Source organism: Ctenopharyngodon idella, chromosome 14 (genome assembly GCF_019924925.1).
Source record: "Ctenopharyngodon idella isolate HZGC_01 chromosome 14, HZGC01, whole genome shotgun sequence".
Lineage (NCBI taxonomy): Eukaryota > Metazoa > Chordata > Actinopteri > Cypriniformes > Xenocyprididae > Ctenopharyngodon > Ctenopharyngodon idella.
Window position 1 is genome coordinate 2,068,493 of NC_067233.1, and position 16,389 is coordinate 2,084,881.

The 16,389-nt window shown below is 37.1% G+C and overlaps 1 protein-coding gene across 2 annotated transcripts in view; it reads left to right on the top strand.

The window, feature by feature from the left end:
- The window catches only part of atp10b (ATPase phospholipid transporting 10B), a 46,513-nt gene extending 30,546 nt beyond the window's left edge, over positions 1–15,967 (top strand). The window contains exons 11-21 of one of the 2 annotated variants that reach the window (XM_051859760.1): positions 1,505–1,611; positions 1,697–1,823; positions 1,896–2,080; positions 6,154–6,394; positions 6,504–6,580; positions 7,266–7,391; positions 8,503–8,703; positions 9,310–9,390; positions 9,480–9,584; positions 11,618–11,805; positions 15,304–15,967. In XM_051859760.1, the coding sequence (XP_051715720.1) occupies positions 1,505–1,611; positions 1,697–1,823; positions 1,896–2,080; positions 6,154–6,394; positions 6,504–6,580; positions 7,266–7,391; positions 8,503–8,703; positions 9,310–9,390; positions 9,480–9,584; positions 11,618–11,805; positions 15,304–15,490 (1,625 nt within the window). In that variant the 3' untranslated portion in view covers positions 15,491–15,967. The remainder of the gene's footprint in view (positions 1–1,504; positions 1,612–1,696; positions 1,824–1,895; positions 2,081–6,153; positions 6,395–6,503; positions 6,581–7,265; positions 7,392–8,502; positions 8,704–9,309; positions 9,391–9,479; positions 9,585–11,617; positions 11,806–15,303) is intronic. The other variant, XM_051859761.1, reaches the window with a different exon arrangement.
- Positions 15,968–16,389: the final 422 nt, after the last annotated feature.

Sequence of the window (16,389 nt, forward strand, 5' to 3'; positions counted from 1 at the left end):
AGATCTTCTGCCCATTATATGATATTCTGATATTGAAGTACAGGCTAAAATTGTATCCATGAAATTCCACCATCTGCATATTAGTGATATTTACCCTGAGGGCTTTTTTTTTGTTTTTTGTTTAACTTTTATAAAGGGCATTGTCCCCCCTAATCGTATGCTTCATCTTTCATTTTAAATTCTTAAATTTGATCAATAAATTCAGTTAGAATAATAAAACACTATAGGGTTGATTACCAATCAAATTAAATCATTTACACTGAAAAATTACAATTGCGTTAAATATTGTTATGAGATTGTTTTAAATATTTTTTGAATATACAAATAAGAAATGTTTAAAAAAAATGATACTTTTAAACATGAAACTAAAGCACCAGTAGGTGGCAGCAGGTGACCGTCTTAATGAGTGAGTTATTCATTCAAACGATTCGTTCAAACGGCAGATTCAGTCAAGAATGAGGCAGTTCTTTATGAATGTGACATTAAGGTTTGTTCGAGATGCATCTGCGCTGCGCAGACCGATCGGCGTATGACATTAAAGTACCATGAGAGCGATTCAGAAGCATAAGGAGTTGTCTGCTCTCCAATCGCTCTCGCGGTACTTTGATGTCATACGCCGATCGGTCTGTGCAGTGCCGATGCATCTCATAATCTTTGACTCAACCAATTAGTTCAAAATGTGTGTTGCTGTGAGATGTGCTATGGCTACAGCATTGAAATATGTTGTAATTGAAATGTAATCAATGTGGCATGATGTTAACATGATTAGCATGTTGGTAGCATGATGCTAACTGTATTACCATGTTGTAAGCATGATGCTATCACGATTAACATGTTGCTAGCATGTTTTAAACAAGATGTTAACACAATTAGCATGTAGCTAGCATGATGCTAACACGATTAGCATGTTGCTGTCATGTTTTTAGCAAGATGTTAACACAATTAGCATGTAGCTAGCATGATGCTAACACGATTAACGTGTTGTTAGCATTATGTTAACACAATTAGCATGTTGCTAGCATGATACTAACATGAATAACATTTTGTTAACATGTTAACATCATGCTGATCATATTAGCATGTAGCTAGCATAATGCTAACACAATTAGTATATTGTTAACATGATGTTAGCATTATGCTTACACAATTAACGTCTTTGTAGCATTATGTTAACACAATTAGCATGTTGTTAGCATGATGTTAATGTGATCAACATGATGTTAACATGTTTGCAGCAAGACATTAACACAATTAGCATGTAGCTAGCATGATGGTAACACAATTAACATATTGTCAACATGATGTTATCATGATGCTAACACAAGTAATGTGTTGTTAGCATTATGTTGTTAACACAATTAGCATGTTGCTAGCATGATGCTAACATGATTAGCATGTTGTTAACATGTTTGTAGCAAGACGGTAACACAATTAGCGTTGATACCGATACAGTGTTGATACTCCAGATCTGAATGTGAGTAAGTGTGTTATTTGTTTTCCACAGATATGTCACAGGTGGGTAGTGTGGAGAAGCAAATTGCTGTAAGAACTCAAAAAGACCTCGACATGTACGCCAGGGATGGATTACGAACTCTGTGCTTTGCCAAAAAGGTAGAAGTTTTTTAGAATCGACGTAGTAAGATCTGAAAACAGTTTAACAGTCTTGCTCATTAAAGCTCTGTGTTTTTCTCTGAAGGTTATCAGTGAAAAGGATTTCAAGGCCTGGTTTGCTATCAGACAGGAGGCGCTGGCAGCCATCGATGAGAAAGAAGAGCGTCTTATGGACACTGCAACCTACATCGAGAACAACTTCACTCTGCTGGGTACAGTTGTGCACCACTAATGATTGCCATCCTCATCTACCAAAGACTATGTCCTAACTCGTATGTCCACAGGGGCCACTGGCATTGAGGACCGTCTCCAAGAAAATGTCCCAGAAACCATCCAGGCTCTGAGACGGGCTGGCATGCAGGTGTGGGTGCTGACAGGGGACAAACCCGAGACGGCCATCAACATCGCATACTCCTGCAAGCTGCTAGACCATGAAGACCTGGTGTTCATCTTCAGCACAAACAAGAAGGTAGTTGTGCCAGTCTCTAACTAATGCTTTTATAACTGGACAGGCCAGACACTCCTTCCAGTGATTTGACAGGGCTCGACATTAAGCCTTGTCATGTGCTTGTCCTTCGGACAAGTAAATCGGTCATTCACTTGTCCAAGTAAAAAAGTTAGATTTTTTTTGTGTGTGTGTGTTCTAACGCAGGGCATTTCCCCCCTATTCTTAAATTTGATCAATCAATTCAACTAGAATGTACATTTCCTGAAGAAAATGTGAGTGGTGCTTGCTGTGCGCAACTACACTGCCCCATACTCTGCTAGCATGTTTTTAGCAAGATGTTAACATGATTAGCATGTTGTTAGCATGATGCTAACATGATTAGCATGTTGCTAGCATGATGCTAACACAATTAGCATGTTAATAGCATGATGCTATCACGATTAGCTTGTTGCTAGCATGTTTTTAACAAGATGCTAACATGATTAACATGTTTTTGACATTATGCTAACACGATTAGCATGTTGTTAATATGATGTTAATACAATTATCATGTTGCTAGCATGATTCTAACAATTAACATTTTGCTAGCATGTTTTCAGCAAGATTTTAACACTATTAGCATGTAGCTAGCATGATGCTAACACAATTAGCATATTGTTAGCATAAGGCTAACACAATTAGCATGTTGTTAACATGATGCTAACATGATTAGCATGTTGTTAACAAATGGTGCTGGACGAGTTATATGCCAAAGTTTTGTGTGGAAGAAGAACAATCAAATCAAATTAGAAATGTTGGAAAGAATGATACTTTTAAACATGAAACTAAAGCACCAGTAAGTGGCGGCAGGTGACCATCTTAATGAGTGAGTCATTAAGTCATTCATTCAAATGATTCGTTCAAATGGCTGATTCATTCAAGAATGAGGCAGTTGTTTATGAATGAGTCATTGAATCTTTGACTCAACCAATTTGTTCAAAACGCTGAATCATTCAGTACTGAGTGATTCTGTGAGATGCGCTATGGTTCTGCTGTGATCTTTGTTTGAAACTATTTTTGCTGCTGAAACAGAACAAAAACAGCCAATATTGTGTCTAAAATGTAAGTGACTTAATTTTAACTACTCGTTTATTGAAGTGTCGTATGAAATCAGTCACATTTTCAATCGAGGGTATTCAGGAAGACAGCACTCTTGGTTGTGTGATTTTGTTCAACTATATCAACTGTTATAAACATAAAAACGTATAAATGGATTTTAACCGCAGCATGTTAAACTGAGTTTCGAGTGTGCGCTCATTTGTTTCGATTTTTCCTCGAGATGAGGTTGCGCGAGCCTACACAGTGCAACCTTGTTACCGTCAGTAGTACTTTATACATTAAATATTATTATCCACTATCAGTCGCCACTTACACTAAATGAAATCAGAATCATTTTCTCGTTTTGGTGATTCCTTAGTTATTTTGTTGTTATTGATGTTTTAATCAGGCTGCTTGTCTGGTCGGGCAGGTAAAATTCTCTTTCACTTGCCCCTTCAAAGAATCCACTTGTCCCAGACAAGCGATGATGTCGAGCCCTGATTTGACCTCAATTAGTCAACCAGCTTCATCAGAAAAATTAAATAGGCGCTTTAAACAGAATCAACCATATCAGATATCTCAATATGAGCATGTTTTTCATGAGTTGCACATGTTGTTTGGGATTTAAAACACTGAACCCGCACAAAACAAAAAGGGTTAATGGTTTATCTGGGGCAACAGAGGCTTCAGTGTTACACGGTTTCATCCTCTCAAGAGTGAAGTTCTACGTAGCGTGTTCAAACATACAAATGTGCTTGTATCTATTTGTCAGATATGCTGTTTTTCATTTCATGTCTGCCTGAGTCTGTGTTTAAGAGAGCTGAGAAAAAGTGCATTCACCATTCTGAATGGCTCATATTGCTGCTCTGTAATCCCATTTTCACACTTCTGAGGAGGGCAGGAAACCGTTCTACTTTCATTTCAACATTAAATCCCTTACTGAAGACTTCCACATATTGTTTTACACACATTTTATGAAATGCCTCATCTTATGCGTCTCTCTTTCTGTTGTCCTAGTAGTATTTTTTTTTTTTTTTTTTAAGGTACAAGATTATTTGTCACCATCTTATATCTTAGTTTATTCCCTAAATAGAAATCTGTGTGGAAAATGCGAGACTCATAAGCCATTTATGTAGCATGGTGAAATGGGCAACAACTGAAATTTAATTTGGATGTAACCTTAACCTAGATATATTCTCAAACCAGTCACGTTAAAACATACAGCACTGAAGTATGACATTGTGATGTCACAACTCATGAATATTAATTAGGTCATGCTGTCATTGCAAGATAACCATCTCGATTCACGTAATCTCGTTCAAGATAAGATTTGAAACGCTGCTCAACTTGATGTGACGTCATGCTAATGTGTTCCACAGTACTCCTGCGATAACGAAACAGCTGCAGTTTTCAGAGCCAGATGCTGCAGTTGATCTTCACCACATACTGAAGGCATGATGGGAAATGACTTACTAACATCACAGCTTCATTGGCTTAGAACATCTGTCATATTTTTGGCTTGTCTAAAATATAGTTTGTTGTGTGTGGTTGATTATGATTTCACTTTTTTAACTTTAGTTAGTGTGTAATGTTGCTGTTTGAACATAAACAACATCTGCAAAGTTACAACACTCAAAGTTCAATGCAAAGGGAGATATTTTCTCTGTTTAAGGACTACAACAAACGGCTGGTAGGGACTACAATGAGCTTCTTCTCGGGTTAGTGACATCACAAACCCTAAAATTTACATAAACCCCGCCCCCGAGAACACACAACAAAGGGGGTGAGGCCATGTTGGGCTGCTTTAGAGAAGAGGAAGAGTTGTTGTAGTAGAGTGTTGTTGACATGCCGTCATTTTACGCCGGACTGCTTCACAAACGAGGGTCAATTCAACACAAAAGATTAACATGACGGCACATGCTAGTTGATGAGTTGAATCAACTCCACAGCAACTACATAAATTTATCCACTAACCATTCAGAAACGTCTACAAGTTGTAACTTCTAATTCTAACTTCTTAGAATAAAAATGGATGTAAAAATAAAACAATAAAATAGTAGATATAGTATCCTACTATTCAAAAGTTTTAGGTCAGTATGATTTTTTTTCAAAGAAATTAATATTTTTATTCAATAAACATGCATTAAATTGATCAAAAGCGGCATTAAACACATTTATAATGTTACAAAATATTTCTATTTTAAATAAATGCTGTTCTATTCATCAAAGAATCCTGCAAAAAAGTATCACGATTTTCACTAAAATATTTAGCAGACTCAAAAAAACTAATTTAAGCCTTTTTTCAAGATTTACGCATTTCAATTAATAGTAAAATTTCATTAAATTGAATTTAATAATCCTCACATATTATTCATATTATGAATTAAGAATATTAAATGAGTACAAAAACTAGAGCTTAATAAAACATTTTGTATACATTTTAATGGAACAAAGGAATGGACCATTTAGTTTTTGTGATTCGTATTCATAAATTTTAACATATTTTAATTTTTTTTTTTTAAATGTATGATTACGAATCACATAAACAACTATACAGGATGAATATTTTATTTTGAGTGCAGCACAACTGTTTTCAACATTGATAATAATCATAAATGTTTCTTGAGCAGCAAATCATCATATTAGAATGATTTCTGAAGGATCATGTGACACTGAAGATGCTGAAAATTCAGCTTTGATCACAGAAATAAATTACAGTTTACTATATATTCACATAGAAAACAGCCATTTTAAATTCTAATAATATTTCACAATTTTACTGTTTTTACTGTATTTTTGAGCCTTTAGACTGACATTAAAAACCAACATTAATTCCAAACAAAATTCCAAAACATTAATCCCAAACTTTTGAACGGGAGTGTACACTGAATTACCTGTTCATCATATACATCATCAGGTTAAAGTATATGTATTGCAAACACATCTGCAATAATTAATGAAAATGTAGTTCATGTTTTTGTAGTTAAAATACTAACACAATCCTTGTTATTTTGCAGTCTGTGTGTAAAATGAGGATAGAAGACACACTGGGAGAGGTGCGACGGAGTTCCCACTCACTTCAGCTGGTGATCGATGGGCCGACTCTGAGCATGGCCATGTCAGACGACCTGGTGGAGCAGTTTGTGGAGCTTTGCAAACACTGTTGTGCAGTGCTTTGCTGTAGAGTGACGCCGCTGCAGAAGAGCAGTGTGGTTAAACTCATACGGCAGAAACTGAGGGTCATGACCCTCGCTGTAGGTAATGAAACCTCTGATTTGAGGTGGAAGGGTTTCTGAAATCATTTATGAGATTACTTAGAAGCACATTGGTTTTCTGTTGTGATACATTATGATTTGTGTCGATTTAGGTGACGGCGCCAATGATGTGAACATGATTCAAGCTGCAGACGTTGGCATTGGCGTTTCTGGACAAGAGGGAATGCAGGTTTGTATTTTTGTGTTTTGTAACCCACTCCCATGTGAAGTTAAGACACTGACATGTATCAATCAATAAGACCTTTATTTTTAAAAAGGGCTTTTCTGATTGAATGGATCAGGTCTGTTTTGAGTCGCCATTGTGATCGTTGTTTCATCTCTATTGAGTGAAACGGCTTCCTGAGCAAGAAAAAAATGTAGGGCTAGACTTGATTTTTGTCCATCGGGAATTGAGGGAGGGGCACGTTAATGTTTTTAATTAAAGATTACCTATATATTTTTTTTAACTCTTTCCCTGCCATTGACCGAATTTTCCGGCTTTCTGTGTTTTCACCGTTATACGGTAGGGGGCGCTATTATATATCTTCTGAAAGAGTACAGAATCTCCGAATCAAAACACAGGCGAAAAATAAGCAGAAACAAGTGATAGAAGTGTTGTTTATGCACGTTGTAGTCTTTGAAAAAAGAATTTTTTTTTTATTTTCTCAGCTTTTTGATGAAAATGTTGCTTTTTGTAATGAAACTTACCCACATTCAAGTGTTAATATTGCATGTTTAAATATTCATACAACAAAATATTCTCAGGGCAAGTTTTGTGAAAATGATTTTAAAAAAATGCTGGTGGGGAAAGAGTTAAATATAAACGCCAGTTTAGATTTCATGGCGACTTTAAGTGCTGTGTTTGTGTCTTACAGGCCGTCATGGCCAGTGATTTTGCCATCACACGCTTTAAACACCTGCAAAGACTGTTGCTGGTTCACGGACACTGGTGCTACTCAAGACTGGCCAACATGGTCATCTATTTCTTCTACAAGAATGTGGTAATTATCACCATATCTACATTTAATATAAATTCTTTAAAGGTTACCTATTATGCCCCTTTCTTCAAGATGTAATATAAGTCTCTGGTGTCTCCAGAATGTGTCTGTGAAGTTTCAGCTCAAAATACCCCACAGATCATTTATTATAGCATGTTGTAAATGCCCATTTTTGAGTGGAAGGTTTTCATGCATGTATCTTTAAATGCAAATGAGCTGCTGCTCCCCACCCCCTTTTCAGAAGAGGGCGGAGCCTGTACAGCTTGTGCCTCTCTGCAGCTGCTCCGGCGGACTGTGTTCAACTTACTCAGGGGAGGAGCTAAACTAATAGGGCAGAGTCCGTCAGCAGTTGTGGGCGGGGCCTGAGCAGTATGAATTCACTTTGTACAGAAAATTAAAATGGCTTGTTCTATGAGACTGTTAAGGTTTTATGGGGATTCAAAAAGGAGTGTGTGGATTTTTATCATTATAGAGTGGTTGTGTACACACACTGCCGATGCATTTGTTCAAACACCATGTAAAAGTGAATTTTACATAATAGGTCCCCTTTAAGAAATAAACGGCGCTTGACTTGAGCGACTAAGCAACCATAAGTGACTGAACAGCAGTGGGCGGAGCCTATGATGTGATGATGTATAACTATGGAGGCGGGCATATGCAAATATATTTGCCTGTGTGACATCACAGGTCACCAAATATCAAAACGAGCTGTTTTTGGAGCTTGATTAAATAAATGCTTTGGACGTTTTAAGGTCTGAAACTTGCAAGATGTTTTAATTATACAAAGACCTCAAATATGTCAAATAAATCAAGCCAAATATGATTTCTCATGTCATGACCCCTTTAAAATACATTCAAATAAAAAACAGTTATTTTACATTGTAATTATATTCCACAATATTACAGTTTTTACTGTATATTTGATCAAATAAATGTAGCCTTGGTGAGACGTTAAAAAAGTCTAACAGACCCCAAACTTTTGAATGGTGGTGTACATGTCAATCATCGCAATTTCTAATCATATTCATCTGTTACATAACGTCCTTAAAAACACTTATGGAATATGAATAATCAGCACTAACCCTCACTAACTAACCTGTGTCATCTCACTCAGGCGTATGTGAATCTGCTGTTCTGGTATCAGTTCTTCTGTGGCTTCTCTGCCACCGCCATGATCGACTACTGGCTCATGATATTTTTCAACCTGTTCTTCACCTCGGCTCCTCCCATCATGTTTGGGATAATGGACAAAGAGGTGTCAGACTCCACTTTACTGAGCCTGCCTGAGCTCTATAAGAGAGGACAGCACTCGGAGGTGAGGAATCACACTGTCACACATCACAATTTATCATTCCTCTACTGCTGTATTAATGGTAACACTTTACAATAAGGTTTCACTAGTTAACTACTTTAGTTCACATGAACTAAGAATGAACAATACTTCTACAGCATAACTAATGTTGACCATTCACAGCATTTGATAGCAATCATAAACATTAGCCTGGTGTGTATGGCTCTGCTATGTATAGTGGGCGTCCATACGGGTGTTGCACAAAAGATTAACATGACGGCACATGCTAGTTGATGAGTTGAATCAACTCCACAGCAACTACATAAATTTATCCACTAACCATTCAGAAACGTCTAAAAGTTGTAACTTCCTGAGTCTCTCCATCAGTGTCCGACAATGTAAGGCTGAACACTTTCGTCATTTTGGCTGCGTGAGATTCTCCAGCTTTGTTGTTGTTGAGCAACCGAAGCGCGAGCTGTTAAAGCTTCGCCCTCTTCTGGAAAGGGGGCCGGGAGCAGCAGCTCATTTGCATTTAAAGGGACACGGCGTGTGTTTGCTCACACCCAAAAGGGGTTGGCGGGTGTAAATGTCAAGCCCTGTCTTGTAACACATTTAAACGTTTGATTACAGGGCTACAGACGTTCAACGTTTTGGATTGCAGTTCTAGATGCTTTCTATCAGAGTCTAGTGTGCTTCTTTATTCCATACTGGGTAAGAACATCTGTTCAGTCTCTTGTCTGTTTCTGTATCATGTGTTTCAGAGTAATGTGTTATCTAATCACTGCTTGTACTTTCTCAAGACATACAACGGTTCAGACATCGGCATATTCTCGTTCGGCACTCCCATGAACACGGTCTCTCTGTTCACCATCATCCTGCATCTGGCCATTGAGATCAAGAGCTGGGTGAGTTTACGCTCCACTTCATCACTGCAGAACACAATCACACGGCATCTATCATCTCACATTCACTTTGTATAGACTGTGGTCAGGGCAGCGCCATATTTAATCTTTGACAGGAAGGAAAACGAGGCTGTGAGGGATAGAATACAGTGGATTGTACTGTTGTTTAACAACAATCCGACATTCAGCCGATGAAACATCTTTCCGGGGGAAAAAAAAAACTTTCAGTATACAAAAACTCCATAAAACAGATTGTTATGAGTAGAGAACAGTATGTGATCTTCAAATTCTATAAATGAAAATAAAATGTGTTAAATCTAACCTGACTAAAGCTCTATTAGTGCTACATTTTATTTACTGATTACCATTGAAAATATATTCTTAAAAAAAAAAAAAAAAAAAAAAAAAGATTGTGAATGATAACACTTTGATAAATCATGTTTTTAAAACACTTTTGTTTTGTTCCCTAGTGTCCACTTATAATGTTATTCAAGGTTTTTTGCATAAAATGGAGTCTCTCGGATTGATTTTTCTACTGTACCTTTTCACACCTAAATAAGAGCGAGCATTTACAAAACCATTCAAAAGATTGGGGTTAATAAGATATTTTTTTTAAAAAAGAAATTGACACTTTTTATTCTGAAAGGACACATTAAATTGATCAAAAGTGACTTATATAAATAATAAATGCGGTTCTTTTGAACTTTCTATTGATCAAACAATCCTGAAGAAATTTATCACAGTTTCCATGAAAATTTGAAGCAGCACAACTGTTTTCAACACTGATAATAATCAGAAATGTTTCTTGAGCAGCAAATCATCATATGATTTCTGAAGGATCATGTGACACTGAAGACTGGAGTAATGATGCTGAAAATTTCAAAATATATTACAATAGAAAACTGTTATTTTAAATTATAATAAAATTTCATAATATTATTGTTTTTAAAATTTTGCAGGTTTGGTGAGCAAAAGTATGGAAGAGGATTAGGACCAAGTAATAAAGAAAAATAAAACCATCTCGAGATTAAAGTCATTATAATGCGAGATTAAACTCGTTAAAAAAAGTCGAAATAAAATCATTAAATTTTGAGAATAAAGTCGTGTTTCGAGAATAAACTTGTTAAATTTTGAGAAAAAAAGTCGAAATAAAATGTCAAGAATAAACTCATTAAATTTTGAGAATAAAATCGTTGAGTTTTGAGAAAAAACTCGTTACATTTTGAGGAAAAAGTCCAAATTAAATGTCGAGAATAAACTCATAAAATTTTGAGAATAAAGTCGTGTTTTGAGAAAAAAATCTTTAAATTTCGAGAAAAAAGTTGAAATAAAATGTTGAGAATAAACTCATTAAATTTTGAGAATAAAGTCATTAAGTTTTGAGAAAAAACTCGTTACATTTTGAGGAAAAAGTCAAAATTAAATGTCGAAATTAAACTCATAAAATTTTGAGAATAAAGTTGTGTTTCGAGAAAAAAATCGTTAAATTTCGAGAAAAAAGTCGAAATAAAATGTTGAGAATAAACTCATTAAATTTTGAGACTAAAGTAACAAGTTTTTCTCGAAACATGACTTTATTCTCAAAATTTAGTGAGTTTATTGTCGACATTTTATTTCGACTTTTTTCCTCGAAATGTAACAAGTTTTTTCTCTAAACACAATGACTTTATTCTCAAAATCTAATGGTTTTATTCTTAACATTGTATTTCGACTTTTTTTCTCGAAATTTAACGAGTTTAATCTCACATTATGATGACTTTAATCTCGAGATGGTTTTATTTATAATTGCTTGGTCCTAATCCTGAACCGTACAAAAGAGACTTCTTTCAAAAATATAAAAAAATCTTACTGACCACAAACATATGAATAATAGTGTAAACAAACAGAATAAAATGATGTTCTTCTAGTGTTTAACAGTAATCCCATCTAACCTACTTCTTTCTTTCTATGTTACTTTGACTGGGTGGGCCAGAAGAGGCATTTTGTGACATGTAAAGTATTTTTCATTAAATGAGTCCTCTTTGTTGGTCTTGCAGACGCCGGTGCATTGGGTGATCATGGTCGGCAGTGTGCTGGTGTACTTCATCGTGACTCTGGCCTACAGTGCCATCTGTATCAGCTGCAACCATCCCTCCGACCCCTACTGGATCATGCACAAACAAATGGCCGATCCCATGTTTTACCTCGTCTGCATTTTAACAACTGTTGTTGCTTTATTGCCAAGGTAACCAAAGTTCAGCATTACCATCAGTGACGTTGTTTAGATGTCATACATGAACACTAGGGGTGTAAATCGGATGTTACGATATGATCGGACATCGATTATCTTAGCCAGCAATACAATATTTGCAATACCTCAAAACTTGCCTTGATAAGATTCAGGGGCCCACGACTGATCTATCTGTATTAAAGTCACCATGAAATCAAAATCGACAATTCTTGTTTTTTTTATGAAATTTATTATAAATGAATTATCGATGCACATCATCATTATTGTTTTAAATTCATGTAATCTCATAATCATTCTCGTAATCTTGAATCAGAATATCTTCCCCTACATCTTGCAGTGACATCTCTTCTCTTCTCTGATGACGAGGGCGGGGCAACCTGTCACTCACATGAGATCCACCAATAGCAAACCACAACCATCCAATCAATTCCCCACAGACAAAATCAAGCCCCGACCTACATTTGTTCTTGTTTGAAAAGCCATTTCACTCAGATATACGCCACAATAGGGAAGAAATACTGTTGAAACTTATGTTTCATGCCAACTTTAAGAAATTATCCTACACAACCAGTAACATTTTTATATATTCACAAATGCAATGAACATTTAATTGAACTCTCTGTAAACTACTAATCCTGTATCCAAACTGGGACATCCACAACAATCAATACACACAGTCACAGATTTTTCTAGTTGACTAGTAATTGTTCGTTTAAGCCATTAGTCTACTAATTGCGTGTTTATATTAATAAGCCATAAATCATAATAATGAGCCTTGAATTGCCTATATATAATACATAGCCTAATCAGCGCTCAAGCGCACACAAAGTTTGCCACAGCGCACAGGCAAACGTAAAGATTATGAGCGTGTCGTGAAAAAACAGCAAGGAGACTGTCTAAACATTTTAATAATTTATTGACAATGTTTTCTGTGTTTTCGCCTGCAGAGATTAAGTCAACGTTGCTGATTTGTCATTTCTGCAGTAGTGGATGCGCCTATATGCATGTTTCATACGGATTACATAATCTGAGAATATTTATTTTCCATTTGAATTGGTTAGTTTAAAAGTAAACATTTCAAGCTTTCTTTAGATATATTTCTCATGTCTGTGAGGCAAGTATACGCTGAGTTTCGATTCATGTTTGTTACGTGCACAAGTTCACTGAGACCGAGACGGCAGAAAGCGCATCCTGTTTTCGTTATTTTACAAAAACACAACGTTTTGCTGTTATTGTGAGTTTACAGAAATAATTAGTTTCGAATGATTTATTACTCTTATCTGTATGACCAAAAATGACGGTGTATTTTAAGTTAAATGCAAGTGATCGTGCCGGCGCCTAGGCTAACATTAGAGCGAGCGGACTTGCAAAGTTTCTACTACTTACATGTTTCAAGTGGTAAGCCATATTTGAGGTCGATGAATGATAGGCGAATGTTTGTATTTCCTGACATTAACGGTCTCTCCCTCACGGACTTTCGCCACTTCCTGTTAAGTTTTTTTTTTCTGCGACTAACCGACTAATAAAATCTTGGTCAACCAATCCTCTTCTCGTCGACTAACAGTTAGTCGATTGTTAGGAAGCAGACTAGTAACCTCGTAATTTTCTGAGAGCTACGACAAGTAAACATATGAGTCTCCATAAACTCCTGGCATCTGAGCCACTAAGGACGCAGTGGTATAATTTATGAAGGGAATGTGTCCAGATAAATTCATATAGCAGTATGTTCAAGTCATTTTACACCAGACTGCTTTGCACATGAGGGTCAGTAAAACACGGAATTTGCACACAAGTTGATTATCAAAAATGGATCGATACCAACTGTTCATGATCCAATTTCATGTATATTTTGTGATGTTTGCAAATTGTCTTTCTGAATGTGTTTCGTTAGCATGTTGCTGATGTACTGTTAAATGTGGCTAAAGTTGCCATTGATTCATCTGTATTCACAGAGACCAGAGCCATGTCGTTATTTTAATTTTTAACGCGAAAACGCTTGCAGTCTGTATAATTCATAAACACTTCTTCGTTCTTATCGAGTCTCTCCAACAGTGTGTAGCTTTAGCCACATTAGCCGTGCACCACGCTATCAAACTCGTTCAGAATTAAATGTTAGCAAACATCCACAAAATACATGATCGGATATGCTGCATCATAAACAGTTTGTAATGATCCATTTTGAGAGTTATATTTGCTGTGTGAGCTTCTCCTGTTTTGTTTATGCCTCAGTGTATAGAGTACCTCAGCGATGACGTGTTTTTGTAGGCCAACCCGGAAGTTAGCGGCGCACGGGTTCCCTCGATCGAAAGCCAATGCATTTTTCCCATAGACTTTTGGAAAATCACAAAAAATAAGCTGTGTTTAACAAAGGGTTATGACACTTAAACGTTTTGTCTATCAAGATAATCTTTACAAGTTAACACAACATTCATACATTAAGCCTAAATAAAGTCATCAAATATATAAAGCTAACAGTAGGCTATAAACGGACTACAGCACGGATCAACGTCACCACCACCAAGCTTCCTCAAACTTTATTTAGAAAACAACTTTATTTAAAAACATGCTCGCTGATTATGATCTGCGCTGATTATGAATACTTATCCACTTTTTCATGAGAAATGCTGTCCAAATGTCCTGTTTGTCATGATGACGTCTAAAGTCCCCGCCAAAGGAAGTAGTCCCTTTTAGCAATTTGTTAGCAACCGCCGTTTTTAAGACACAATAAAGGTTTAAAAAATCACAAGCAGGTTATAACTGGTGTGTTTTATGTCATAGATCAAAACGTGAAAATATTTAGAGGCTTTGTTAACCACAGACCTTATTTCAGGCGATTTATCAAAAACCCTTTCAAAAAACCCATTGACTTCGGGGCGATGGAACCGGAAGTCCTAAAATACTAACTCGCTTTTTGCCTACAAAAACACGTCATCCCTGAGGTACTCTATCCGCTTAAGTCGTGATGTAAGGAACGCCGTTTCCGGGTCCAAGCCTCGACTCGTTTCACTTGAGAATGCCACGGCCGTTTATGAGCGCTATTTATTCAAAATAAACATTTTAAAGTTAAACATTTAAAATACTTACAGTCTACACAACAGATCCATGCTCACAGCGTTACAGATATTAATATTTTAATATTGCCGCGAGCTTGTGGGCGGGGAGCACGAGCTCATTTGCATTTAAAGGTACACATTTTTTCTCCCACACAAAAACAGGCAGTTAAAACATGGTATAATAAAAAATCAACGGGTTATGTTGAGCTGAAACTTCACAGACACATTCTGGGGACACCTGTAAAAAGGGGCATAATAGCTCACCTTTAATTTACGACATGGCGTGAACGCGAAGCATATTACATTTTATCGATGCATCGATCGATATATCAGATTACACCCCTAAAGTGTATACACAGTATTTCAAATGCAATATCCTCCCATTTTTGTCTTTTCTCTCAACATGCCCCTTCTTTACCACTGTTTTTTTTTTTTTCAGGTACACCTTGCATGTCCTAAGGGGAACGCTGGCACCCTCCCCTCACCTCCGCGCGCGGCAGCTAGAGCGGCTCCCCCCCTCCCATCGGGAGCAGCGGATCAGAGAGTGGCGTGGTCTCCGAGACACGTGTATTCCTCCTTCTCTCAGATCCCAGGAACACAGCTCCTCTGCCTGCCCGAGTGCATAAAGTACACACCACAGTCCGGCACATGTACAGAGAACGACAATGCCGCAAAGCTTGAATTTTTCAAACCCGTTATTTATATTTTGCACACACGGATGCGCATGCACTCCAAGGAATGAAGCTGTGCTTTTCTATTTTGAATGTGCTCTTTTGCTCCCACAAACCATTTGCATGAACTTCACATGTTTCTGCGCGGCTCAGTTCACACTTGATCAATACATGCGTGGCGTGAATGAATGTAATCTGTTGGGTGGATGATGCAGCTGAGCCTTTTCTCTTCCTGTTGTCATGTGGACCACATTTGTATGCATTTGCGCTTTGAGCTGCTCATGCAATAATTGAGGTTTGCAGATGTTACATAATATCTCGGTTCATATATTCAGAGCTTGTTGTGCATGCTGAGAGAAATACAAGCACCACAGTGCGATTGAGGAGGCTGGATCTTCTTCTTAATTCCTAATAAATTTATTGGCTCCTAAAGGCGCGTTGATGATGTCTGTGTACGTATGCGTGTAATACAGATCACACAGTCCTGCGCCGACATTTGAATATTTAATTGCACTGCTGACGTCTGGCTGACGTTCTTCACTCATGATGGGGTCAGTGATGACCTCACGCGCAGACAGATCATAGCCGAGCGAGCGTGTCTCTTTTCCCCATCCTTCCAGCATGTGTGTAACATACACCACAGTCAAGGCTCAGTACGAGGGAAAAAAGTGTCCATCGCTGCTTCTATTTGCAGAACCCACGGCAGTTTTATGTAATGATGCAAGACGTGTTTCTGACGGGCCGCTTCTGCCCTCTGGTGGCAGACCGATGAACTGCAAACACATCATTCATTTATTAAAGCCACGTGACAGTGTTTCATTCCACTTATTGAAAGAGTTCTACGGGTGAATAGG